Genomic DNA, 27,698 nt, shown 5'->3' on the forward strand with positions numbered 1-27,698 from the left:
CTCTAACAAACACGTGTGAGGCGTTCACTGACCTGCACAGCGGAGGAGACGTTGGAAAGAGAGAGGCCTTCGAGGTCGGACAGCAGGCTGGAGGAGATGACTGAAGGCTTTGGAGCGTTTGTGACTACAGGAGAAACTAAACAACAGGAAGCAGAAAACATTGGAGTTTCTGCTTTCCTCAGAGTCCAACCGATTTGTAAAAATTCCTAAGAACAAGGCTGGTTCAAAAAATGCTCTTTAAGACGGTGCAAATGTGGCCATCGCTTGACGTAAATTACAAAACGCCCCAACAAGTTCAGTTTGATTGGATTGACATCTGTGATATCAATAAAGGAAACCAAATGAGGACAGATTGAAGTTGCAGGTGAGTAAAAAAGAAAAAGAAAACTCACAGTCATCTAGATCCAGTAGAGACACCTCCTTCTTGGACTTTACTGCCATCTACAAAGCAAAAGAAGACAATTAACAGAAAAGGGTTAAAAATAAATAGATAATGTAAAATTCAACTGTGAATTTTTTTTTATTAATACCTTGAATACTCATTTCTGATTGGCTGCAGAATTTCCAATAAGTAAAGGATAATTTATTATTGCCAAAAGGCCAAAACCCATTAATTATGGAAACATTTATGCATTTTTAATTTTATTTTTGAGTCATTTGATCCAGCTGCATTGTGAAAATGAAAAAGCATTTCTGTTAATCCTTTTTATTTGTCAAATTAGACATTTCTAAATGAATTTTGCAACACATTTACTAGAGAACTTTTTGAAAATGAAATGTCAAATACATTTTCTTTATTATTTTAAGTAAGTGATAGAAAGAGTGATGTTGAGGAACAAAAAGAAAAAGCGCTTTGGTGGGTATATTTTTAATTTTAATTTGAAGTCAACGAATCCAGATTCATTTTGAAAATGAAAAAGTATTTGCTGGTATTGACTTATTTTTAGTTATGCTACAGAAACGCTTCCATAATTATTAGGTGAATTCACACACTAAAATAATGAAAATGAAAAAACTTTTCATATTAAAATATGACATTATAATCACTAAATGCATATAATAAAACAGTAAATACAATAAAACAAAAAAAAATTACAGAAAGGTATGTATTCAAAATGTTTGCATGTTTTTGATGGATATTAAAAGACTACATTTAAAAGTGCAGGTGTCAGAGGTAAAAAAGTAGAGATGAGGACAAGAAGAGATCAAAGCGTTTGCTAAAGCACAAATTTGACTAAATAAATAGTATAATAATAAATAAATAAATAAATAAATCACCAAAATGTATAGATACGGAACCAAATTAAGGGCTGGCAGTCATGTGGGTTTATAATGAACCAACATAAAGCCAGGAAGTCTTGTGGGTTTTATCAGAGAACTTCGGTTTCCCCACAGTAATAGTTAGTGATTGGCTAGTGACTGATAAATATCCCCTCCCTGAATCGCCACCTTATCGTGGTGGAGGGGTTTGCGTGCCAGAATGATCCCCGGAGCTGGGTGGTCTTCCAAACCAAACTGGTCCTGGGAGACGGGCCAGACTAAGGGCGATTCAAGTTCAACTATGACCTATCGCCAACCCGGTTGCTTGTGAAGAATGCCCTCTGGATGCTTTCTGCATAGTGAGGTCTTTTGGCGCCTGACTGAAGACTGTGAAGTTCTCGTGTTCTGCACAGCTTCATAAGGTCCAAAGCACGACAGGAACCTGCCGTGATGAGGCTGTGGTAACTGAAGACCAGCCATTGCACGGGAAAAAAGAAATTGGTTGACGCCAACAGAGAGGCTCTCCAGCTGAGAGATTCCTTCATGATCCACTTTCCTGCAGAGGGAGCAGACCCATGGGAGCTCCATATCCAGAATCGGGATTTCTCTCCTCCAAAGACCGACCCACAACGGCTCTTTTGAGAGCCACCCACAAAACCTTAGAGAGCTTGATTCTCTCTTCTTTGTTTTTCTTTTTTTTTTTACACTTTTTACTCAAAACTTTTAAAGTACTACGGGTGCTTCCTCAAAGTCCATTCATTTCAGAGAATGGACACCTCGAAGGGCATTATCCCTCAATTAAATGACATTTAACTGTCCTTGTGACGCATCCATCTGAAAAAAAAAAATAGAATTTTTATGGTCAGTGGGGCACACCGCACTCCTCATTGTTCCTCTTACAGAAGAACCCCAATCAGGAATCAGTTGCATCAGGAACCCCTATAATTGTACTCTTTGTGTTTCACCGTGAAACAGCAAAACAAAGAGCAGCGGGACAGAGAAAACAACAAAAGCACAAACTTTGAGGCTGCGTCTCGTCAGATTCTCACTGATTGAGACTGGGAGGAGGAGTATACGTAGAAGCCAGGTAAGCAAAGGGCAGCCTGAAAAGCCACGCAGAGGAAAAAGTAAGATGCATAATTCATAGGTCACTCACAGATGACACAGTGTATAAATGAGAATTTCATAGCCCAGACATGCAAAGTCAGTTGGAGAAACAATGTGATGAGCACAACGGGTAGAACATAATTATGAGGAAACAAAAGGCTGAAGGAGGACAAAAAGAGGAGACGACAAGAAGCCGAATGATGTCCCAGAATTCTGATTCAACATCAACCTCTTGATACTCTGGAGTTTATCTGGAAAAATGTCAATCACAACTGCAACCAAAGGCTGATTGGTGTCCATTCCTCCTTTTTTTTTTTTTAGAGAAATTGATCAATTCTGATTATTGGAACATCATATTTTCCTAAGAAAAATACTTGGACAGTTGTAGTAGAAGGATCTCTGGTTTAGACTTTTTGCACAGTTTTTAAACAAAAGCTTTTAAAAGTTTTCCGACAACATTTTTCTCTATATTTTAGTGTTCATGGTAGTTTTAGGGCTTAATCTAAAGTTTTGTCAGCTAGCCAACACAAATACTTCACTCCAAATAACCAAACTGAGCGTCTATTTTTGTCCTGAAACTGGAATTCAACAAATGCAGTCAAATGCGTGTAAACGTCACCTTGGGTTGGGTGTTGGCTTCTGCCTTCTTTTGGGGTGCTGGTGAGTCCGAGCCAGAGTCGGACTCGGACTCGGAGGAGCTTTCAGTCGCTGAGCTGCTGGCCTGATCCGCGTTTCCATTCTCATCCGAGTCACTGCGACACAAACGAAAGCACAGCAGGGATGCGTTTCAAACGGGTTTTTGTTTTACAACAATGTCTGCATGCTGCAGAGCTGAACGGATCTCTGCTGGTTATACCAGGAAAAGCTCAGTGATTAAACTAAATTCAGACCTTTTTATCCCTAAAAGTCTAGGGGGGAAACATTCTGTTCTGAGAAATATTGCTATAGTTTAATTAGCAATACCGGTATTGATTTGAACAAATTTCAAATATTCATATATTTATGGTCCGGGTGAATACTCGATTCTGATTGGCTGCTGGGTGTGGATAAAAAAAGTGATAATCCACAGTGTTAATGTACATCTTACAAAAAAAAAAGTGGTCACATAGCTTAAATGTTCTAGATCACTGTGCTGGCTTCTTTAAAACTCATGTTAGCTTCATCATCTGGACAAAAACAAGCGGTAAGAGGTGAACTTTCTCTCTGAACTGATGCTCTTATGTTCAGCATGTGTATCGTTTTCCTTTGCCGCTGCAGTCAAGGCAGGTTCCGGTAAGCCATTACCATCACAACGCATCAGCACCATGTAAATGGTTTAAAGGCCATTTAAAACAAAAACAGTAAGAATAAAGCACAAACAAATGTTCCGGACTTCACAAAAGCAACCATCCGACCCCAAAGGCTGCTGCATTGTCCGTTAATTTCTGAGAATGGACACCTTGTTGGCCGTTATCCCTTACATAAGCGACCTTTTCAGTTCAGTATCTTGATTGATTGATTGATTGATTTCAAGCACTGAAGTTACAGCAACAAATAATTCACAGAGATTTATCAAGTTCATTACAGAAATGATAAAAAGAAAAGACACACTTCAGTCACATATGCTTGACTAGTTTTGTGTTCCACTTAAACTCTCGACCGCTATATGGCAGCGCAGCAGACGGAACCTTTTTCAGGAGCTCTGTACCGAAACAGCAAGAGCTGGTGAACACCATGTAGAGGTAGATGTTCTTGCAGTTGTTATTACAGAGCTCAATGACACATAAACTGCTCAGTTTGAACTGAAGTAGATTGTCGTGTTGGAGAGCGTTCATCAGTTCTTCTCTCGTTTAATCCAGCAGCTGCTTGCCGAGTCACACACTAAAGCAGTGCTGGAAATACTCTTGACCATACTATAAAGGAAATGTGTTGGTCACATTCAAGAACTCCTTTTTTTTTAAACAAAGAAAAGTATTTTGTTGCGGCAACCAGGCAACATTGAGCATAGAAAAAATATTTCATTATTTATCAAAAGAAAATTTTCTACATTTGTTTTATTCAATTCTGTCCATGTGAAAGGTGTATTAGTTTTCAGACTAAGTTTTTTTTTAAAGTCATAGTCTTAAAAAACTTGTGCTATTTTTTCTCCGTTACAGTCTTGGGACATATTAGAATTCAAAGGTCCCTCGAGTTTAATCGTGGTTATCCCCTGCAGACCTGTAGATTTTTGTCACTGGGACTATTTTTTCTTTTTCTTTATTTTTTTTGCACCGTGTTCTATGTCCTGATAGGCTGTTGACCACGTCAATTAATCTCCATGCGGAGCCTCCTGAACAGAATATGTTCAGCTTGATTTTGGGTGGCAGACAGGCTAGTCTTAGTACTTAAAATAACTGCTGATCTACTGGGAATTTCACCCACAACCATCTCTACAGAGAATGGTCAGAAAAAGAGAAATTATCCAGTGAGCAGCAGTTGGTACGTATCGTATCGCCATTTTCTTGCCAATACACGGCCCCCTCTTTATTTCATAATTTCTAAGAATTTCCCTAAAAACCAAAAACTAATTTGATGCAGGAGCACTGTCAAAAGTCCTCTGGGCATTTGGAACTCTAGTTGAATAAAAAGTCAAAACCTTTCAACATCCGTCTTTTGTTCTCAGAGTGAAAACTTCAGCTTCCAGAAACCCTCGAATTCATTCATTTGAGGGTAAAAACTCATTCGTTTTTGTTTGTGAAGCTAATTTAATGCCGCATTCTCACAAAAAAAAGAAATTCAAAGATTTTTGCTCCCTTCTTTGGCTTACTCCGTCCCTCTTCAATTTGTTCCAATAATGAGTGTTTACTCCGCCTGCCTGGGATTTTCAGCCGTTAAATTAATGAGGGGAATTGTGACGGTAACTGGCTTTTTAACTTGGGCGATGATGAAAAGCCAGTATTAATTTGGCCTACAGATTTCATTTGCTCCGAACAGGAAAAAGTGATATAAATCACTGTGGGCCTGATTAGGCCCTGCCTGAAATGACTGGGCCATAATGAGGGCATTATGCTGTGTTTGTTGTGGAAGCACTGGGGTGAGTTGCTCTAATTACACAGCATACGTGTGTGTGCGCGCGTTTGAGCACCGGGGCGAGTTGCTCTAATTATACTCTCTAATGGAGAGAACAGGGTCAGCCGGCGGCCTGTCACACAGCAAAATCAGGTACATTCTGCGCGAGTTTGTGTGTCTGAGAGCAAATTAGGCAGAGTGCAGAAGAATCTAAATTTGCCAGTGTGTAAAGAGAGTGCGCGCGAGCACATTCAGTAGTAATGACCTAAATCGCATTCACTGCTAACACCCGGCTGCTAAATGACCAATCAAAAGTCATTATCCATTAGCCATGTAAATGTGGGCTTCGCTACTGGAGGAAAATTCTCCTTGATTAGCTTGTTAATGGAACTCACACCAACCATATTTTAACGGCCTGGTCAGCCTGGAAGTGAGCGTGGGCTTCGGACGAGAGAACGACTTGGCAGGAACACAGACTAATAAATGTCAGCAGCCAGAAAAGCTCGCAGGAGATTATAGCTGACCCTTTTGTCTTAACGGTTTTCTCTAGAATTTGGCCTAAACTAGTATCTGTTCTTCTACCGTTGCAGCTTTGTAGCCACTGTGAGGACTGATCTAGAGTTTTACAGAGCGGGTGTTTTGTGGATGAGATCACATTAGGTCTTAGTCATTTGTGTGGGAGGTTGACCCGTACACCTGCTGTGGATTTTTGCGTTGTTGTCCTTGAGATGAGCAGGCTCATCTTAGGAGGAGTGCAGGTGCGTCTTGCAGGATTGTCGGCCGCCTCAAGGATCGTCATTAAAAGGCTGTGTGCGTGGTAAGTTTATCGTGTTTGTAAGTGTTTGTAAGGCTAATGGAACTTGATTGAACTTGTGTTGTGCAGGTGATGCTGTTCTATGGCGCCCTTATGTCAGACTCGTGGGCCACAAACGGTTCTAAAGTTTGAAGCAAAGGACCGACCCGGGAGCAGATGCGTGGATTGTTTTCCACCTCATAGGAGAAAAAATAATATGGAATTTGGATAAAAACCGGCTTCAACTTTGATGAAAAAATAAATATATATAATTTAAAATGGAACACTTTGGAGTTTTTAATTCAAAGCGTATTTATTTGGGTGCTGATTGTCCCAATAGGTTGATGTTCCTCAAGGAAAAACCTAAACCTAGAGAAATGCTGCTTTCACAGGCAGTTGGAATGATCGGACAAAAGCCAGTCCGACTCGAAAAACACACAGAAAGGTCAGAAAAACAACAAATCTTCTGCAGCTATACAAATATACCTTTTAGGGATTAGTGTCATGATATTTTAGGTTGTAAGGACACAAAAGCCATGGCAGTTTGAAATAAGCGTGTCTTCATGACCATTGATGACCCCTCGTTCAGGTTTTAAGTGGTCACATCTTATTTTTAAATTAAATTTGGTCTTTTTACAAATAAAAATAAAGCAAAAAGCGTCTGTGTGACAGAAGCGAGAGCCAAAACCCAAAAACCAAAAACCTGCAAGTATAATGTAAAGTAGAGTAAATCTTTATTTATATAGCACTTTTCTCAGAGAGCGACTCACAAAAGTGCTTCACAATGTTAAAACAACACAAAATCAGTAGTGAGACCCAAATAAACACACACAGGCATATTAGTAAACAAACAAACACGCAGAAGTGAACACAAGTAAAAGTCAGCTAAAAGCTTGAGCATTAAAATGATATTATCATGATATTACTTCACTTGCTCCAAAAAATACTTGATCACATTTTGCTAGGAATATTTCGGAAACAGTGTTATGTCTATTTTACGGCTATAGTATTATTTTTTAATCATATCAATGACTTTTATAAGTAACATAATCTGCATATATTGTGGATACTTCATTGCCATGTTGATTTCTAAAAGTTATTTGTTACAAAATAACTTAAGTATTTCATCTTTGTCGTGTGCTCTATTGATATTTCAGGATTCTTAATTCTGTCTGATAAAAGTTATCAACCGGATAATGATAAATGATGTAATAAAATGGTTACGGTAGAACAGGCGTGGGATTATGTAAGTTCGCTTCCTTTCACTCCCTTTCAAGCAATATTTATTAATATGTCTAATTATCCTAAGTTTGATACCGTCATTGTATGAATGTATAACTGATGATTGTATTGTTTGTGTATTATTCCTATTTGATTGCTTGAAATAAACCATTTCAAATCAAATCAAATCAAATAAAACACTCGACTGAGTCAAATCTGGCGCAGAGACAGTTGATGTTGAAATCTGTTCTTGGCATAAAAGCCGGAATCAAAGGTGAAACCAAATTAGGAATGTTTGAAACAGATGGAGTTGAGTGTTGTTGGAGATGACCCCCTGCGCTTCATGGACAAACACCTGTGTCATTCACTACATGAGAAGAAGAGGCGGGAGAAACAGGTAACATCTGCTCTCGGGCGTACCTGTCAGAAGCTGCTGGCTTCCTTGTCCTTTTCTTGGTCTTCTTCTTCTGCCTTTGCTCAGATTCAGCATCGCTGGAGCTCTTTTCTGATCCGCTGGAGCTCCCTCCAGAACCACTGGAGGTCTTCTCTGACTCCTCACTGCTTTCCTCCTCGCTCCCACTGTCCGAGTCTGCAATAAAAACAATAATATACCATCAAAACTAAGTGTTACAGCCAGCTCCTCAACTGTTTTTAAGGAAAATTAGTGTAAAAATAAACTTTCAGTACAAATGTAACCATCTTTTACTGAAAACAATCCCATTTTATTGATTAAAGTCTAACTCTGACCATCTTTTGATCTATTTTCAAATCATCCCCAGTGTTTTTTTTTTTAAATATGTATATAAAATCTATATAAAATATAAAAACGTGTCGTTTTCTAGGACATAGTTTCTGCATAGCGACAGAAGTTCTTTTAAAATTCACTGAGTTGTAGGCGGGAGTGCCACTTTTTGACGTCCCAATTTGGCAAACTTAAAGTGTAATGAGTGCAATGATGCATGTCAAGTTAGATCTTTAAATGTTCAACTTATTCAACGCTGTGCCAATAGTCTCGCCCACAACTCAGAGATGAATTTCTAATGACCTCCTGCCGACCTGCAGAAAATAGGTCCAAGAAAACACGTTTTTTTAAGACTAAAAACAGTATAATCCTCATTAAAATACCACAATGAACTCTTTTAAAATAGATTAAAAGACGAATAGAATGAGTCTTTAATCACATTTTATTCTGTGGTTGATCGTTGTTGTGATCATTAGTTCTTAAAGGGCTTAAAACTAAAGTTAGATTTCCTCAAAATATATTTTTCTTTATATCATAAGACCTTTTCCACGTTATGAGCAGCTCACAGCGCTTTATAGTTAAAAACAAAAGTGAAATTTCCAGTCGAATAAGCTAAATTTGCTATATTATTGCTTGACCTACACACCAGTTGGAAACCAGACAATGACAGATAAGTCGTTTGTTGATCCACATTTAATGATCGGCATTAATGGTGGATATTTATGCAATCAAAACCATCTCGGAAACTTTTTGTGGACTTTGTTTATGTAAAACAAACTTAAGCTTCTTCATGTGGACAAAAAGAGGCGCTAAGAGGTGAACTTTACCTCTGAAATGATGCTTTTTATCACTAAACTTATAAACCACTTTCCTCTGCTGGTTAGTCCTGAAACTCAAGATGCAGGTTCTGTTACCATGACGACGCATCACACCTAGTCAGCGTAAAAAAAACGTTAAAAATAACAAGATTAAAATACTAATAATCAGTTTAATACTTATTTAATTTGCTAGTGTATAAGCGAGATAATGCTCTTTGAGGTGTCCGTTATCATTAGTTTGTGGCGTTGTCCGTTCATTTTTTCATTATCCCTAATGTAATTGCGTTGTAAAAACAAAAACAGTGATTAGTCAGACTATCCCACTATTGAAAGGTTTGACACCGTTACCCAACGTCGTTCATTTAAACTTTAAAAAATGATTTCACTTTAACGTATTCTGACTCATGGTGAAGGGGTTGGAGTGGGCAACTCTTATGGTTTGTACCGTTTATCGAAGCCAAACCTGCCGGGTTAAAGAGAGAGGAATGACAGCCAACCTTTACTGCTGCTGCTGCTGCTGCTGCTGTCGTCTTCGCTGCTGGTGCTGCGTTCAGATCCTTCCTCTTCCTTTTCTTCATCATCTGAGTAAAATTTTGCATCTGATTTCGGCTGTTTAGCCTTTCCAAGTGATGGTGCCCACTCCTTCACCTTAAAAGACAGAAAAACAAAGAAAAAAAAAACATTTTTGGAGAATTATTTGAAAATCCAAATGAGCATCGCTAGATTTTTCATAGCAGTTTAGACTTTAACACCTTCTCGAGGATGAAACTACAAGATTTTTTTCAGAAGTTCTTCATTCTTTTTGGCAATTGACTTGTAAAATCTGCAACTGACAAATACTTTTTTCACCTCACTCTAACATTTCATGTAGTCATTTCTATATTTTTGCTGGTCTTTGTTTTGTTTTTGTTTTTATGCTCTACAGGCAGCTAGAATGCGTAAAAGTGGCTCATACATGCAAGTTCTTCTGGACTTTCAGCAAAGGCGATTCCTCACCGGTTCAATGACCTCCACGTTCCTCACAGACGGGTCGGGGGCGACGGCCGGCCAGTCGGAGAGCTCCTGGTACCCAGAGGCTTTAACGTTCAGGCTGTGGGAGAGCGTTCCCAGCTGGAAACGATCTCGATCTGAAAGAGAAGAAACATTTTGGACTCAAGTTTGGCTGCAATTATCACGGTTCTGGACCAGAAACCTTGAGGTCCATCTTCTCCCTTTATTGAGGTCCATCATGTCGATTACATGAGCTCCATAAAGTTATCATTAATGATGACATTCTGATGACATGACATCCCAACTGGTTCCACTTAAGCAGGACTTTCCACACAATTCTGATCGGTTCCTGTGGCGCCAACAAAAGACGCTGCTCTGGAGCAGACATGACATCATCGTAACCGCCAACATTCAACGCCAGTCATGTCCTGGTAGCCAATGGCCTCAAAACCCCCCTTGTAAAATTAAAGGTCAATTCAAAAACACTAAAATTCTGAATGGAAACTGTAAGTTGAGAAAGCAAAACAAAACAACAAAAAAATTGAAGAAACAAAAAAGCTGTTGTAACAGATAAACATTATTTTTCTCTATTTCTTAATCAGTATTAAGTTTATAGTTTTTCCTAATTTAAGTTTCAAATTTAGGATTTTGTTTTCAATTTTTTATCATTTCATTTTAAAATTTTACAATCTGGTTTTTGATTCACTTAAATCTGACCCTAATTTGACCCCATAGACCTGAACATTTACACACTTTGTAGAGAAATGTATCCACTGTTGGAGAATGAAAAAGACAAAACAAAGATCTGCTCACGATCAAAGCAGGTCTATGTTCACGACACGGAGGAGATTGATTGACAAGGTCTACAGCCTATCAGGTAACAGGAGACAGGTATGCAAAATTTATCAGAAAAAAACAGCGAGACTGTGAAAGGCGGTGAACTGCAATATAACGAGGAAACACTCCATCACAAATCACTTTAAAAACATCTTCTTCGCTGATTATAATGTATTTCTTCCCAAAAAAAACCTGTATTTTATAATACAACAACTTTTTAAAAGGTCTATATCGGGGGGACCCACAATTTTTTGGTAACTGGAGCAGTTTGCTCATGAGGAGTGGGCTAAATTACCTGTGGACAGGTGCAGAAGGCTCATTGACAAATACAGAAACCGTTTAATTGCAGTGATTGTCTCTCAAAAGGTTGTGCAACAGATTATTAAGTTATGGGTTACCATCATTTTTGTCCAGCCCTAATTCATTATTTTTTTTTTTTAAATAATTCTGTTAATCAACAACTCAAAAGTAATGGCTGATTTTGATGATTTCATTTTCAATAAATTTTAATTTATTGTTACTTTTGAACGTTTCAAGCCATTTCAGTGAGCATTGTGGACTTTCTTTCTTTAACTGAGGGGTACCAACAAGTTGGTCTACCACTGTATAGTGTTTTGAGACTTAAACACTGTTAAATAAACATAGTATTACTAACTATTTGTACATAAAATTGTTTATGTACTGATAATTCAAAAAACTACACAGTAAAAGTACACAAAATACTTTTGTATTAACAGATGAGGCGTTTTATTACAAAAACAGGAAGCAGTGACTGTCGTTTTTCATATAAACCGTGCAATGGGGGCAAAACGGCAATTCTAAAACGCGGCTGGCTCATTGAGTTCGGATCCATCGGACTTCTGCCGGGGACTTGATGTGCCGACTTTCTGATGACAGACAGAATTTTGCGCTTAGTGTATTTATACACGCATGTGCAGTGACGTCTGTATCAGAGGATGTCCGATTGGCCGTTCTGCATGTCAATCAAGTCCTGTACTTCTCTGTGAGGATTTTGATTCGCTGATGGATTCTTTATAAGTATATTTTTATTTCTTGGGTTATTGATTGTTGCTGCCCTGCGATCTACCCTCATGTCCTTGAAGATCTACCCGTCAATCACGATTGACGTATAATGAGCACTCCTGGTCTATATCATGCTTTTCTCCAGCCTCTCTGAGTAAATATATATCATAATACATTAGCTTTGGAACATTTAAAAATAATGTTTAATAAAATGTGAGTTATTTTCGCAGGTTATTTCCTATCCGGAAGTAAATGACTCGATCTCTGAGGCTCCGCCTTTCGCTCCTTGTGGGTGCCGCCCATTTCATGACGTCATCCGAGACGTCATCAAAACAAACATCATCCAACTTTTGCAAAGATGGATGTGCGTATTGTGCATCTCAAATAAAAACGTTTTGCCAATCCCCGCTAGAATGTGTGCGTGTGTTAGCCTGGGGGCGGAGCTGGCAGCGCAGACTCTTCTTGGAAGGGGCTGTTCCTCACTTTGTGACGTCACAATGCGAGGACCCACTCGTTTTAATGGATGGGGAGAAGCTGGTGCTCAGAAAGGAGGGTTTTAGAGGAATACTTGTTTTTAGTGAGTAATAAACATAAAACACTTTATCATGCAATGGGCCTTTAAGTCATTAAGCTTCTCAGAAAGACCTAATTTATGCTCTACAATTGTTAAAAATGTTTAAATAAAAATGTTAAATGTTAAAAATAGTTTCCCCGCAATATATTATGGTTCTCCTCTTGTGGTCTCGCTGTTTTGTGCATTTTTTGTGCGGTTTTACATGCTTTTTAATTTTTTTTGCCATGTTCTGCATCCTGATTGGCTGCTGATCTCCATAATCGATCTCCTCCGTGTCGCTGTACAGAATGCGTTCATTTACATACGTCCTCATCATGATCAGATCTTTGTTTTCATTCTATGAAACTGGACTTTTTTTCCATGAAGGTTTGAACTTTGAGAGTTTAAAAGAGACAAATAAAGTGTGAAAATGTTCAAGTAGATAAAGGAGTTTTACAGCTTTATAACATCCAATTCTACTCCAGAGATTTCACCTATTGTGGGTTTTTTGTGGAACGTAGCTCCTGCGATAAATGGGAGAACTCTGTATTAAGTTCCCCTGTGACCACGATGTTCAACAAAGACGTTTGGATTCTTTAAATAATGTATGCGTCCTCAAACGTGTTTTGAGAAAATAACACTTTTTAAAGTGACTTTTGCAGGTGCTGTTGAAATCAGGGATCTGATGACAAAAAGATAGAAAAAAAAAAGACAAAACCTTCACTTGTGATTAAGAATGACAGGAGAGTTAAATGTGTTCCATAAACAGTGAGTAAGTGGAACTGCCGGTGAATTTTAATGCTCCTGGAGGCAGTTTAATCCCCTTTTTTTTTTCAAGGAGACAGAAAGTAGATGAGGGAGGCTTTCTTTCTTCCACCTCTGAAAATGGTTAGCCTTAACTCAATAATTTACCCATCTCATTAAATCAGGGGAAAGGTGTTCGACCCAACTGCCCTTCAAACCGACAGACACACCGGAATAATAACACTGTGTCCTCAGTGCACTGGAAATGAAGTCTCCCGTTTGAAGTCATGCATTCACAGATTTGATTCTAATTTACATTAAGACGCAGAGAAAGAATAGAATTTCTCTTTGAAATGTTAACCAGCTTCAAAACCAGCGTCACATGCGGGGAATGTAAGCGTGTGATGCACCTTTGAAGGCCGACTCCAGCACCGGAGCGGGTTTAGGGGCCAGTAAGATGCGGCGGGCGTACTTGTTGAGGGCGCCGCTTTTCTCGCTGGGTACGATCAGCTGCCTGATAAAGCGCGTGCGGTCTCGGATGTCATAGTTCTGGTCGTATTTGCCGAGGTTCAGGATGTACTGGGTCAGCAGCTTGGTCTGAGAGCAGAGAGAGAGAGTTCAGATTTTAAGAAACCAACATCATCGGTTATCACAGTTATTGTAAAAAGCTGTCCATCCCCAGCAAAGACAGATTGTGTTTTGTGTTCTTTCATGAGAACTGGAAAACCGAAACAAATCTTCAGTCTGAATACACCCAAGGGTAGTCTCGGTTCGTCTCGGACTGAACTTCTGTTCGCTCTGAGACTCCTCAGTCTGAATACAATCCGTTGCCGAAGCAACTGAACCAAAACAGCCACCGTAGCCGACGTGAACAGAGCAGGAATGAAGCAACAGATGAGACGCGGACAAAAATAAAGCAACGATTGTCGTGTCATCAAACAGAAAGAAAAAAAGAGTCAGACTGTTTAATTGTTAAAACGTCTTTTTTTAACACCACTAAAAAATGCTTCTTACATGCTTTTTTTTGACATTTGTTACGCGGCACGCGACCGACAGGCGCTACTCTGACGTCATCCCAGAAAAGAATTCTCAAAACAATGCCATGACAGCACAACGAAAGGACACAGAAACTTTTTGAAATGTGGTCAGACTCATTAAAACAACCTTTAATGTGATCCACATCGCTTCTCGCTGTTTTCCTGACAATCTATATGTCAGAAACACTCATCAGTGTACCTTCATAGCCGTCTTCTTGCCAGAAACTACCCTGCTGCACGCCTCCACCGGACCAAAAAAAGCAAGTAAAAGGCCTGATGTTGATACAGACTCCCAAAACTTGTGAGTGAAAAATAAAGTTTGAATGAACTTCAAGGACTTCCATAATTTCTGAGTCTAGTTGCTTTGCCCCGCCCTCCGCCCGTCACCAGATAATTATTCCCCCTATCTAGTGTAGAGTTATATTAATAATCACAGTCTAAAGCAGAGCTGAAGAGTTTCGCTTCTTCTGGCTTCACCCTGATGCTCTAAACAAATACAGACGATTGTTTTAGAAGTTATCTGGGTTATATCTTACTGTGAAGAGATCTTTGCCCCTGATCTCTAAGCATTGGGCCTGTGAGCCCTCCCCATGGCACATTACGAGGAGCAGGAGGTGCGATAACGTCAGGGAGGCCAGCGTCTGGGCTCATAAACCCAGTTTATGGGCCAGCATCTCTCCATCTAACAGAATGAGTCTGCAGACACCAAAGCTGCCCTCATCACATTAGGGATGCAACATTTGCAACTCTACATTAAGCCATGAAGTTCAGTGTCCTAAAGTTCTCGAGCTTCTTTAAAGCCAATTTCCCAACGCCAAAGTAAAGCTTTAGCCACATGCACCTGCACGGGGGTGGGGTGGGGGTGGGGTGGGGTGGGGTAACCCTGCCAGGGTTTTGGCTTGTCCAGGTCCGTGGAGGGTCGTAGAGAGGAGGGGCTACATCTTGAGGGGAGCGCAGGTGTGTCTAGCAGTTCTCTTGAGGCTTGTACTGCCACTTCGAAGAACGTCATTAAAATGGAGCGTACCATTGTCACGGGGGTGGGTTAAGGTATCGTGAAGTCTGTGAATGTTAACACTTCCATTAGCCATGCACGGGGTGTGCACGTGACACCTAAATGCCTGTAAGATGCCCACACAAACTATGCTCGAATTGTCTAACTTACTCATTTCTAACAGTCAGGCATTGCACCCTCATCACGTATACAGCACTAATGGTCTCTTACCACAATTCGCTGCATTTTAGGGGGGTTGAAAAATTAATGAAAAATGCGTAGGACACCTCTTAGTCTCACCTGCTTCACGCCCTAAAGTTACGTTCACGCCGCCCTCAGCAACGCAGGTTCAAGTGGCCACTTTCAAAGAAAAGTCTATGTAAACATGCGTAAATGCGCATCTTGGGCTTCCACGTTTAAAACTCTAGCTTTCTCACAAGCGTTTATGTATGTAAAAAACGAACAGCCATTAAACATGGATTCATTGAAACTTAACCAGGTTGAACCAATCAGGGACTCAGCTTTGGTGCTGGATGTATGGATGACGTCCCCTTTAGTTTCACGAAGTGCCAATTGTTTGAAAATTGAGAAATGAATAACTTCGGTTTGGGTTGGGCCAGAATTCTATGACACCAAGTCTTTCATATATCGGAATGGAGCTGTGAAAGAAAAGGGTTGGAGCAAGATTCAGGAGATTTCCACCACTTCAACATTTTGCACCAAAGCTCTTCCAACAGTAGGAGGCGACATGCGCTTGTTTCGGGTAGCGACAGTTCAGTGTGAACACCATGGGGCTATATGCATGTTCAAAAATGTGCGTTAAGCAGGTCGCATGCTTCATATGAACATAGCTTTACGTGTTGTTTAAGGGTTCGATACAACCTGCTGCTTGCACCACGCCCTCAGAACAATCCTTTTTGCTCTACGGGCTCACTGAGCAGTCTATGACCTTCCTTTGTTGTACCAGACATTTGCATGCCCCGTAGAGGTTTGCCCATTTTTTTTCCCCTGCCAACAGCCCGTGCCTACCCTTACGGGGCAGTTGTAACTTAGGCTTAAAGCAGATTGGCGTCTGCACCTGCTTGGAGTTAGTCAAGTAGAGTTTGGCAGCCAGGTTGACGGTCTGTAACTTGACGATGTCCTCCTCGGTAGTGAAAATTTTCGCCATCTTTCGAAGCACATCGGGCGCAATCTTTGGCACCCTGTCACAGTACTCGCCCATCAACCACAGGATGCTGGCCCTCGCCATCGGCACCTACAAGCAAGAACAAAACAGCGGCTTGACCTTGATCTTTACAAGACTGAAAACCGGAGCAGTGCGAGTATCATTTAGGCTACGTTCACACTGCAGGTTGAAACGACCCAATTCTGATTTTTTTTACCCCTATGCGACCTGTATCTGATCTTTTCATGACAATCTGAATGACACAGATTCGATCTTTTCAAATGCGACCCAGGCCACTTGGGTATGTGGTCCTGAATCCAATATGCATCCAATCTTTTGAAATGCGACCTCCGCCTGAACGGCCAGGCCACATGAATCCGACCCGTACGTCATCGATACGCTACAAACGTCATCATTCTGCGTTGAAGTTGGCGGGAACGAGAACATAAACATCAACCATGGTGGACGATGCTGCTGAGACCAGTCAGTGGAAGAGAAGCGAGGTCACCGATTGGATTCATATTTGGGGTGACCGCTCTATTCAGGCCAAACTCAAGGGCTCTTATCGCAACCGGGCGGTTAAAAATTCCAGCGAAATGGCCGAACATCTTCTTAAAATGAAAAAGATTGTAATTGTGCTGCTCCTTTGTGAAAATAAATGTAATAATGCAAAAAGAGCTCCACTGTTGACAACACTGTTGTTGACATCCATTGTTAATGTTAGCTACTTCCACAAACAACGAGTGACCTCGTTGAGTACTATTTTGCGCATGCGGGTCACTTCTGGGTCATTACACGGTCACACAGGAGATCACAAAAATTCACATTTAATTGGAAAAGTGAACGGCCTTGCAAAATAATCAGATTTTTTCAAAAAATCGGAATTGAGCATTTAGCCCTGCAGTGTGAACGTAGCCTTAGAGTGTTTACAGTGATGTTGTCGAAAAGCTTAGCCATGTGTTTGATGATCTCGCTGTGCTGCGTTGGCTGGGTCTGAAGCAGCTTCTTGATGACCACCACACTTTCTGCGACAACGGTTTCTGAAGACACAAAGAAAGAGCTCACAAACTGCATCAGAACCAACAGTATCTGCACTAAAGGGATGGAGTTTACCGTCTCTGTTGGAAAGCAGTAGGACCAGACCGTTGAGGCAGGTGTCCGTCACTTCTGAGATGTTAGTGGCACACCTGCCGATGGCCTGAATGGTGGCGGCAGCAAACGCTTTGTCCTGACTCTTTACATATGTCTGAACAAAGATCGACCCGGGTATGATGAGTCCAAACACTAATACGTAAAAATGTGATTTCTTTATACCAAACAAACCTGAAATTCCCTCAGAATGGTGGAGATGTTGGCTTCATTGGCCAGATTGGTCAGGATCTCCAGCTGTAATTATGAAAAAGAGGATTTTTCTTTTACAAATTCGGTGAACAGAACTGGCTTCACCTGCCTCCAGTTTTAAAAACAGCCACAAACATTAAATAGTTTGGCCCCTCCTTTTGATCCGTGTTGGATTTCCAGCATTCCAGCATTCTCTTACTGCATTCCCACCGACCAAGTCCACTCGCGTTCAAGCGGCCACTTTCAAAGAAAGGTCTATGCAAACGCATGTAGACCAGAATTCCAGGCTTCTGCGTCTGGAACGCATGTGATCGCTACAAAGGTCCAGTCACAGGCTCTACGTACAAAGCGGGTGTTCATTGATCGCACACTTAAAGGATAACTAGTAGTACTTTGTCACGCTTAGTCGCGTCAAAGCAGCACAGTGACCAATCGGGGGACAGTGACACGTAGGTCGCGTCCTTTTCAAAACACAGAATATCCAACTGTTGTAAACATGATCACAAAGGAGAAAAATACTAATTACGTTTTGTGCCCTACTGGATTAAGATGAAACCAAGATAAACCTTTGTAGGAAAAGAGCTGCGAAAATAAAAAGCCTGGAGGAAGATTTGCATGAGATAGGCGGCGGACCAGCGCTAGGAAACAATAAAAATGTAACAAAAACCATTCCTGCTCCAATGTATTTAACATCTTTTTGATCAAATTTCTTTTCAGGAATTTTGTAGTTAGTCAAATTGTAAACTGGCCAATTAGATGCCTCAATAAGAGTAGGTGGAGCCTGCTGGTCCATACGTCCAACGTTTAAACAGTTTGACAGATTCCGTGTAGGTGTGGACTTCCTATGACAGGTTGCCATAGAAACAATGACGCAGACCGACTTGGATTGACCTCTGTTTACTGGCTCCAGTAGGGCTGGGCGATATGGCCCAAAAATAAATCTCAGATTTTATATTTTTTAAATTCGATTTCTGATTTTTCCCCCGACCCCCCCACTTAAGGAAAGCAATAAGTACAAACGACAGACAACTTAAAGCAAATTTTGCTTTGATTTGATCAAACGCAAGACAAATGTAACCCCCATTTCTGGGATGAATAATAAATAAATAAACACACTCTTGGAACCAAAGTCCTAGCTGTGTTTTAAGTCCCACTTTGTAGTCTAGACTAAAAGGAGACAAACATTCACCTTGAGAGTAGCACCATTTTCGAAAGGATTAACAATTCAGCTCAAACCTGGGGTCTATGGTTTTAATTAAATTAATAAACCCCGTCTTCCCCATGTCTTTGGCTATATGCAAAGCGACCGCTTCTGTGATTGCTCTCCACCGTGCCCCTTTCGGTACCCATCGGTACCCATCCCGTCCTAGGGATGGGTACCGAGACCCGGTATTGAACGAGCCCCGGGGCAACATTCTTCAAGACCTGACCTCAACGGTTCTGCTATCGGTACTGGAGAACTCGCATTTTTTGTGTACCACAAGATATAAACTTGAGCTGAGACGGTGTGGGATTTTTGATCACCGTGGTGATGAAGCGATTCGCGGTCAACTTCCCATTCTCACCGGTAGCCATGCTGTCACTTGCTGTTTCGTGTGTGCTATGATGTTCTTGTTTGTCGCTTGCCACACCGCCGTGTGAAACTAGCGCTACGGAAGTTCTGGGGAGCCATAAATGTGCCATTACACAGAAACTCAATTTAGTTATTTTTTAAATCGCCCGTAACAAAAAAATTCAAATTCATTCAATCGATTTTTCGCCCAGGCCTATGCTCCAGCGTGGGGGCGTCCATACCACAAAAAAACAAAATAGTACTGGATTGTCTTCATTTGGTTGGAGGAAACCAATATCTGTGGATGACGGTCCAGTTCTCAGATAATGGTTTGCAAAATAAATAAATGTTCTTCCTGCCGCTTACTTTAAAAACCTTCATCACCCTTTTATCGTGCCTTTCTGACATTTATTCTGAGCATTTATTTGCTCATCTGTGGACAAAACGAGCAGCTACCTTCAAGGTCTTTATGTGCGTGGGGTCAGTGGACCTCACGTAGAAGCTCTTCATGTACGGCTCAAACATTCCCTGGAAGGACACGAGACGTTTAAACACATCACATCCAAAAAAACACACCAAAAATACACGCATCACATCAAAAAAAAAAAAAAAAACACAGCAGGTCTGACACGCAGCCTTACCTTCCTCTGAATGGACATGGTGGCAATGTTCTGCAAAACGATGTACTGCACCTCTCTGTGCAGAAGACCAGAATGAAAACACGTTAGGAGTATTTGTACGCCAAACCTTCTGCAGAAGGAAAAAAGTGTGAAGGCAACCTGTGGCTCCTCAGCAGCCGAACAAGAGACTTGGTGACGACACTAACTTCGTGTTTTGGCGCCAGGTGCCAGTAAAGTTGAGCAACAGACATCACGACCTAAATCAAAGCAAACAGCACATTATTACAAGATTTTATCCTTCAGTTTGGATCAAAGTCCTAATTAAAAATAAAACAAAACCATGGTCCCATCCATCTTCTGATGACCCACAATAAATATAACTCCAGCATCTCTCTGGCCTGTATGAAGGCCCTCTAACAACATCCCACCATCAGGGTCATTTTTCAGCAGAGCTTTAAATAGCAGGATGGCGTGTGTCCGTCGTTTCAGGCAGAATGAAAAGGTTCAGCCATCTATGAAGATGGAAGATGTCACTGTGCCGACGCGAGGAAAGACACAGCGTGTCACATTTTAATCAACGCTTTCATTTGGGAGCATTTTTCCTCCCGCTGCTCCCCGGCGACGGAGACCTTGAGACTCCAGTGTGATGGAGATCCGCACTTTCACAGTTTTCTTTTCTTTTTTTCTTCTTCCCCCCACTGTGACAGGTTGTGTCCATGTTGTATTTATACAAGACAGCGTACTCTGATCGCAGTATTATAGAGAGAATGTTGAAATTCTCCATGCAGGACAAATTCAAGCTTTTTCATAGAACATTTTTAAGCTTTGACATCATTTTTACTATATTCCAACATTGGAAAATCTAAATTTGGGTAATGCTGTATAATAAAATCTCTTAATTGTTTAGTGTAATGATTAATTGATCAATCAAAAATGCAGTTAAGTTCAGCTCACGATTTATTAAAGTTAAAGTTAAAGTACCATTTGCTTTCACACATAGGAGTGTGAAATTTGTTCTCCGCATTTGACCCCTCCCCTGGGGGAGCGGGGAGCTGCAGGCACAGCCGCACTCGGGAACCTTTTGGTGGATTAAACCCCTCAATCCAACCCCTTAATGCTAAGCATTAAGCAGTGAGGCATTGGGTCCCATTTTTAGAGTCTTTGGTATGACCCGACCTTCCAGTCACAGGGCGGACACTCTACCACAAGGCCACTGAGCTGGTCTATTAACATTTACACATAGAATCAGGCAAGTTTAGACAGTTTGCACTCAGAACTGGAAAAGGCCATGAAAAGTGTCCTTTTCTGCTTATTTTCTTTAAGCACTATAACAATTCTTTGGGGTAATTCTTCAAGTATAAAAAAAATAAAGGAAAGGGAAAACAAAGACTTCTAACAACTGTATAACTTAATTCATTTTGCAATAGAGAATACAAGGACAGAACATTCTACTAACTTTCTACTTAGAATTTGCAGAAAGAAGCGGTTTTGGAGCGGAAATGACATCACCATAACCTCTGTCGCCCAAAGTCAGTCAAAAAGTCTGAATTGAAACTGGAAATTAAGAACTAAAAGCAAAGAGGGAAAGAAACAAAGGCTGAAAATACAAAAGGCTATGACATCGTATTAGGGGCCACAAACAAAAACAAAATAAAATAAAATAAAGGTAATATAATGAGATTTAAATTTACAACTTAAATATCATAAATGTATGACTTTCTTGTAAATTTATGAGATTTAAAGTTCAAGTGAAACCTATAGTCCAGCAAGTAAACGACATGCAAACCGACTAAACTCAATATGGTCAAACTGTCTTGGCTTTAAACAGATGAGCTGAATGTTTCTAACACAACGTTACAAACGTTCAAAGTACATATTTCTCCCAAGGTCGCTGCGCTTTTTCGTACATGATAGCGAGCAGAGGCGCGTTCTCAACAGAAAAGGGAGTTCTCATGGGCTCACCGCGGTGTTCCGGCTCTGCAGCAGAGGTTTGGTGTTCCTCAGCAGGAGTCTGTGGTCTGGATCCATCATGTACGGTTTGGCTTCGGTCGGACCCTTTTTCTCCTCCGAGTCCGAGTCATAGAAGGTTTTCTCGTTGTTCTCATCAAACACGGCATCCTGAAAGACAAATCAGGATGCACTGGTCCAGACCAACATTCTGAGGATCTCTACATTTTTTTGTGACGTTAAAAGAGTTCCTGCCATTTAGAAATATTATTTGTTTGGAATTTCTTTTTTGGCCTTGAAATCACAGATTGTGTTTATTGGATTCACAAAACAGCATTACAGCCCAAATTATTTTTTCTCTTTTTGCTTTTGAAAGTTTATAAATTTGTGCAAAAACCACATTTTTCAATTAGAAACACAGATCCTAGCTGATATGAAAGGAAACATCCAAAGCTGGAAGATGAGTCCACATTGCTGTTATCACTTGTAGGATGTACAGGGTTCCCTCGCTGTATCGCGGTTCACCTTTTGTTTTAGTCATTTTTTCGGTGGAATTTTCCATGTTTCTTTTATAAATTCATCATTTTACTGTCCGCCAAATTGTCTGTCCTTTCTATGAAATTTAAGTGTTTGTTTTCTTTGAAAACTGGGTTGTAGATCTTCTGACACATGTGGTGTATATCTGAATAAACCCCCTTTTGTAATTTAGGCTAAACTATATTTCTATTGATTATTGTTGGAGGGGGGGGGGCAGAAGGATGATTATAGGGGAGGGAGGCGGGGGAATCATGAAGCATCATAAATTATCAAGCAACAAGTTGCTGGTCAGGTGTGGATGTATAATAAATCTAAAAGGGTGAACTTTGAGGGTTCAAACAAGAGAGTAAAGTGTGAAAGGAGGGGTTTAACATCCTTAAAATATCTAACCCCAACGTAACTCCTGTGATAAACGAGGGAACACTTTAACTCTATTCTGCTGGAGGTTATTTTATAATTTAATAAACTATTTGTTTTACCACGACAAGTTTCTCAATCTGCCCTCACAAGTTTATTATTGTCATCAAAACAGTAAAAAAAATAACAACATATGCATATTCTTTAAGCTATGATGATGCCACTCTGAAAGTTTTGCAGGGTTTTAAAGATTTTTGAAGGTGGTGTTCCCTCTTTTATCGTGAGAATTCAGTTCTAAAAAAAAAAGGTCTTTTTTTTTATTTTTACAATGGTTATAGATGTGTTAAGGCTGTAAAATACCTCACTCAACGCTTTTCTCAGACAGAAATCCACATTTGCACACTTTTCTCTTGGTTAAACTCTGAAAGTTCATAGAAAAATAAGTGTTTTAAAATGAAAATAAGTGTCTGACCAAGATAAGATTTATGTAAATTTGGTAAATTCTATACACAGAGGAGATGGATTGAGAATGGCCTACAACAAATCAGGATACAGAACACAATGTATTAAAAAATTGTAAGCATAATTCCATTGAAGAAATGTTGCACAACAGCAAGAACGCAATAGATGAACCACGATACAGCAACATAAGGCACATCTGCTGGTACATCTGGGCCTCACCTCCTTCCAGGGGCTGGTGAACTGCGTTCTGGCGTAGCGCGTCAGCATGGAGATGATGACCACCTGACCCCACTCCTCCACATCCACCAGCAGGTTGCACAGCTTCCTGTAGTTCTTGTGAATCAGATCGATGCGATCGGGGCAGACCTCCTCGAAGGCCACCACAACACTGCCGGCCACAAGCTGCAAAAAAAAAACAAAAAAAAAACTTTTTTTTCTCCCCCTCTCACTTAAAAATATGAGCTAACAAACTAATAAAGAAAAAAGGTTGTGAGGTTTTGGGGCAATTTTTCCAAGCAAATTGAACAAACACCTCGTCTCTTAAACAAAGCAGAATTATAGGGACTCATGAGAAATAAAGCGCCGTTTAACAGACTCAATCCTCGTTTCAAGTTGGACGATAATTGCAATTTCGGTAAACACGATGCCAATTTAGCACTCTGCCTACAACACACACACACACACACACACACACACACACGCATCCAGTCCTCTAAGTGGTGAGTTGATAATTAGAAATAAAAACGGCTGCACTTACATTTTTAAGTTTTCTACAATCCCGTAAGTGAAAGAATTCAATCACTTAAAGAGTGTTTTACTCAGTATAAAACACTGGATTGATGAGGAAAAAACGAAGAGGAGGAAGCTGCAGCTGAGAGTCAATTATTAAACATTTTATTGGTAGGAGGGAAAAAATAAAATAAAACATTTGGCTGTCACCTACATACACACACACTGCCTGTTTCCAAGCCATCTTTCCTCAGACTGAGTGACTGGCATGTATTAATATGCAAACAGCAATATTCTTAGGCAGGCGAAGGTGAAGATGAGAAAGGGAGCAGAATCTAGTCTCCTCAATTAAAGCTTTGTGGCCACTGGAGGCCCTGTGGGAATCCAGAGCTTTTGCCTATCAGCGCCGTCATGAGCCCGCATTGATTGGGCGCACATAAGATGCTTGTGTCTCAAGATTCACTGAGAAATTTCCCTCTAGCAACTGTGGAATGATTCATTTTGTTGACCGTCAAGAACAGATGGCAACAATTGAAGATGTTACATTGGTGTTTTTTGTTTTATTTAAATCAATTCTAGATTATGACGTGCTTTAAGGAAGTGCCAACACCATCACATCCTGCATTTCCATCTAGAATTACTTCAATTTGATTTTGATGACCACACTAAGTCTTCTTCAGGACATCTAAACATTTCTGGACCATTGACTGTATAAGAAAACTGGACTTAGTGACTCCTCCCCCTGGTGTTCCAAACAGGAAGTACCTGCTGGCTCCAAGAATCTAAAATCCCACAGACTTCTATAGAGTCTGTTACTCAGCCATTCTATTGGTCAGAAGAACCATGCTTGCTCTGATTCCTTTTTAACATGTTCTTGATAATCCTCTTTTTTCCTCTTCAAGATTTTTGTTTTGGTTCAAGTTATTCCAGTTATAAATCTGATCAATAAGACGCCTCGAAAAAATTAGGTGGAGTCTGCCGGCCCCCAAATTCAAAACATTTGACAGATTTAGTGGCCTTCCAACAGCCTCCTTCCTGTTTGGCAAGAGTGGTTACCATTGAAATGATGACTCATATGGACTCCGACCAATCACTGCTTACTGACGACATCTTCCTCCAAAATGGAGGCGTCAATATCGTTAAAACATGGCGTCTGAACTGACTACATTTTGTTGGAACCTTTTTCTACAGGTGACGCCACACCCACTTGCCCCAGTTCTCAGATATAGTCAGTAGCAACAAAAGAACAGGAGGTTTTGTGAGACAATCCGCTGTTTGTTCAGTGCAAAAATGTAGCGGTTAGACACAGTGCGTCACAAATTTTTGTTTAATTTGCAGATTTGTTACTGATTAAAATGTGACACTGCTATTTTAGAATATTATTTATTCGCTTCTAATCATTAATTATCGTGAACTTTAACTTTTGATGCGATTCATCATGCCATGAAGTTTGTTGTCTTAAATTGTTGCATTGTTGAATAGTTTTCTTTGACATTGTGTCCTGTTCAGGTTTTCCACCGCGTTGGCACGGTGTTTACCATCATTTAGCATCGTTTCATCTACTGAGATCTTGGTTATTTGCGATGACCTGCATGGAAATACGAAAGTGTCCAGCATGTTTTCCACGTTATCCCTGGTTCGGCTCGTCACCAAGCTCTACAGGAGCCTTATAATGGTGGTCACCAAATGCAAGTGTGTTTGAGCAGGGGAGGACTGAAAAAAATAGAACATGCGGAACAGAGTTCCCCAAAGAGCAGGGTTGAGTTAATTTTGCTCTACATCACGGGTGCCCAATCCCGGTCAACAAGATCAACCATCAGTTATTTTCTGCCCTACCTTCACTTCTTGCTGCCAAAAAAGATCAGGTGTGTCTACTCAATCAAAATAGGGAGACTCCTGAGGAGATCACCTCAATAGATGGGTCCAAGAGTTCCTGGTCCCGGGCCAGGGTCCACTTGTGTGTATTCACACTAAAAAATTTGTTCTGGATTATCGGTGGAATCAGACTCTAATTCACTTTAAGCAAACCAAATGTTTCCGGTCTGAATACTAGTGATGGGTTTTGCTCGAAAGCAGCAATTCTAAAAAAATGGCGAAGAGTCGACTCTCAAATGATCGGAGCTGATTCTTTACTTTTACTTTTATGTTTTTGTTTTGGCCCTGCGTGTTCTCTGCCTGCTCATTCACACCAAAAAGTGATTTGCACGTCAGGGGCGTCGAGCTTCAATGTTAAGTCCACGGTACAGAGGCGATCTGAGGTCCAGCAGCGCAATTACCCATTACCTAAGGGATTACCTACAAAATCCTCCTCCTAACCTACAAAGCCATTCACCCCCCCTCCATATCTCTCGGACCTCCTTCAAGTCCTCACCTCGACTCTTTATCCCCACTGCCCGCCTTGTCACTTTGGGGGCAGGGCATTCAGTCGCTCTGCCCCACAACTCTGGAACTCCCTACCCACTGACCTCCAGATTATGGACTCCTATCTCTTTATCAACAGCCTCAAAACTAATCCTTTCAGAAAAGCCTACTCTTACCGACTGCAATGCATTTGCCTTTTGAAACTTTTAATTTAAAATCTTCTAAATTTGAGCTTTTACTGTTTGGCGACCTTGAGTTCCGAGAAAGGCACCTCATAAATAAAATCTATTATTGCTATTATTATTATTAATGTGAGCGCCGGACGCGACGTGTTGGTCCTGCAGCAGAGCGATTTGAGCGGCGCATCAACCAATCAGGGACTTTGCTTTGAGAACATGACGCATTCAGTGACTCCAGTACGTGGAGGATCGATCCAAGCATTCTCATCTTGAACATTCATCCATTCTTTTAACCCGCTGTATCGCTTTGGTGGTGGGGTTGCCAGAGCGCGTACCGGAGCTGGAGCGAGCACGCCAAGCTGCGCCGACCCCCAGGAGGCTGACTACCAACCAGGCAGGGAGCCACTGCGATGTGGGGAGACAACCTGCTCAGGCCTCCTGAACGTTATGATATTTTTCTTATTTTCATTGAGAGAACGAGTTGAAGGAGTCGATTCTTTCTCGGGAGTCGAACTGAAAGATTCGGCTCCCGAGAAAGAACCGAAGTGCCCATCACTACTGAATACAACCATTTGCATTCATCGGAGGTGGTCGCTTGAACGCAGAGGATGCTGTGAACGCAGCTTTACAGCATAAAAATAATAATTCTACTTATTGCTGGTAAAAGGTGATGTGGAAAGCTTTGGAAAATTCCATACATCCATTGTTATGCATTTTTGTTCAGCATTCAGCAAAGAAACAAACACATTCCTGTATTTTTGTTGACGTTTTTTAAGCAAAAACCATGACGTTAAAGCAGCCGGTGCTAAAATTAGCCCATAAGCCATGTTCATGCCTGTCAGTCCTGCGTTGTGCATTCTTTACCAACTTACCCCATTAGGTACAGCTCCAAGGTAAACTACATGCACCATCAACAAAACTGACACACCAATCTGGGGGTTTACACACCTCCTCCCCCTCCACCCCCCCCAACCATATTATCTACCCTGCGTGACAAGCCGGTAATGGAAAAATCACACTAAGCAAATGGTTCTTCTAATAACAATAAATTTCCTATAAAATTATGAAGGGCCCGAACCGTTTCCTTGCATCTATTTTGCTATGAATTCTAATTAAGGTGCCACAGAGGCAAGGAGTGCTGGGTCATCACGTCAGAGACAACGCGCGCCTTTGTGATTGATGGCACCGTGCGGGGTCGGCCTCTCCTCACTTGGCTCGCTTCTCCCATCTCTTCCTGCACCCTCCTTTTTTTTTATCCTCTTAAATTAATGGGCATCTCACCTGGCCCCTAATCATTGTAGCATC

General features: G+C 40.8%; 1 protein-coding gene across 3 annotated transcripts in view; it reads right to left on the minus strand.

Annotated features, from left to right (window-relative positions):
* The window catches only part of ap3b1 (adaptor related protein complex 3 beta 1 subunit), an 82,767-nt gene that overhangs the window by 31,593 nt on the left and 23,476 nt on the right, over window positions 1-27,698 (minus strand). For all 3 annotated transcript variants that reach the window (XM_011481458.3, XM_011481459.3, XM_020707482.2), the window contains exons 7-22: window positions 23,344-23,526; window positions 21,784-21,939; window positions 19,981-20,078; window positions 19,843-19,897; window positions 19,658-19,729; window positions 17,632-17,694; window positions 17,422-17,554; window positions 17,239-17,348; window positions 16,222-16,398; window positions 13,526-13,712; window positions 9,965-10,095; window positions 9,466-9,616; window positions 7,829-7,997; window positions 2,987-3,119; window positions 393-441; window positions 33-136 (exon numbers count right to left, since the gene is read on the minus strand). In XM_011481458.3, the coding sequence (XP_011479760.1) occupies window positions 33-136; window positions 393-441; window positions 2,987-3,119; window positions 7,829-7,997; window positions 9,466-9,616; window positions 9,965-10,095; window positions 13,526-13,712; window positions 16,222-16,398; window positions 17,239-17,348; window positions 17,422-17,554; window positions 17,632-17,694; window positions 19,658-19,729; window positions 19,843-19,897; window positions 19,981-20,078; window positions 21,784-21,939; window positions 23,344-23,526 (1,971 nt within the window). The remainder of the gene's footprint in view (window positions 1-32; window positions 137-392; window positions 442-2,986; window positions 3,120-7,828; window positions 7,998-9,465; window positions 9,617-9,964; window positions 10,096-13,525; window positions 13,713-16,221; window positions 16,399-17,238; window positions 17,349-17,421; window positions 17,555-17,631; window positions 17,695-19,657; window positions 19,730-19,842; window positions 19,898-19,980; window positions 20,079-21,783; window positions 21,940-23,343; window positions 23,527-27,698) is intronic.

This window comes from Oryzias latipes, chromosome 12 (genome assembly GCF_002234675.1).
Source record: "Oryzias latipes chromosome 12, ASM223467v1".
In the NCBI taxonomy this organism is placed as follows: Eukaryota; Metazoa; Chordata; class Actinopteri; order Beloniformes; family Adrianichthyidae; genus Oryzias; species Oryzias latipes.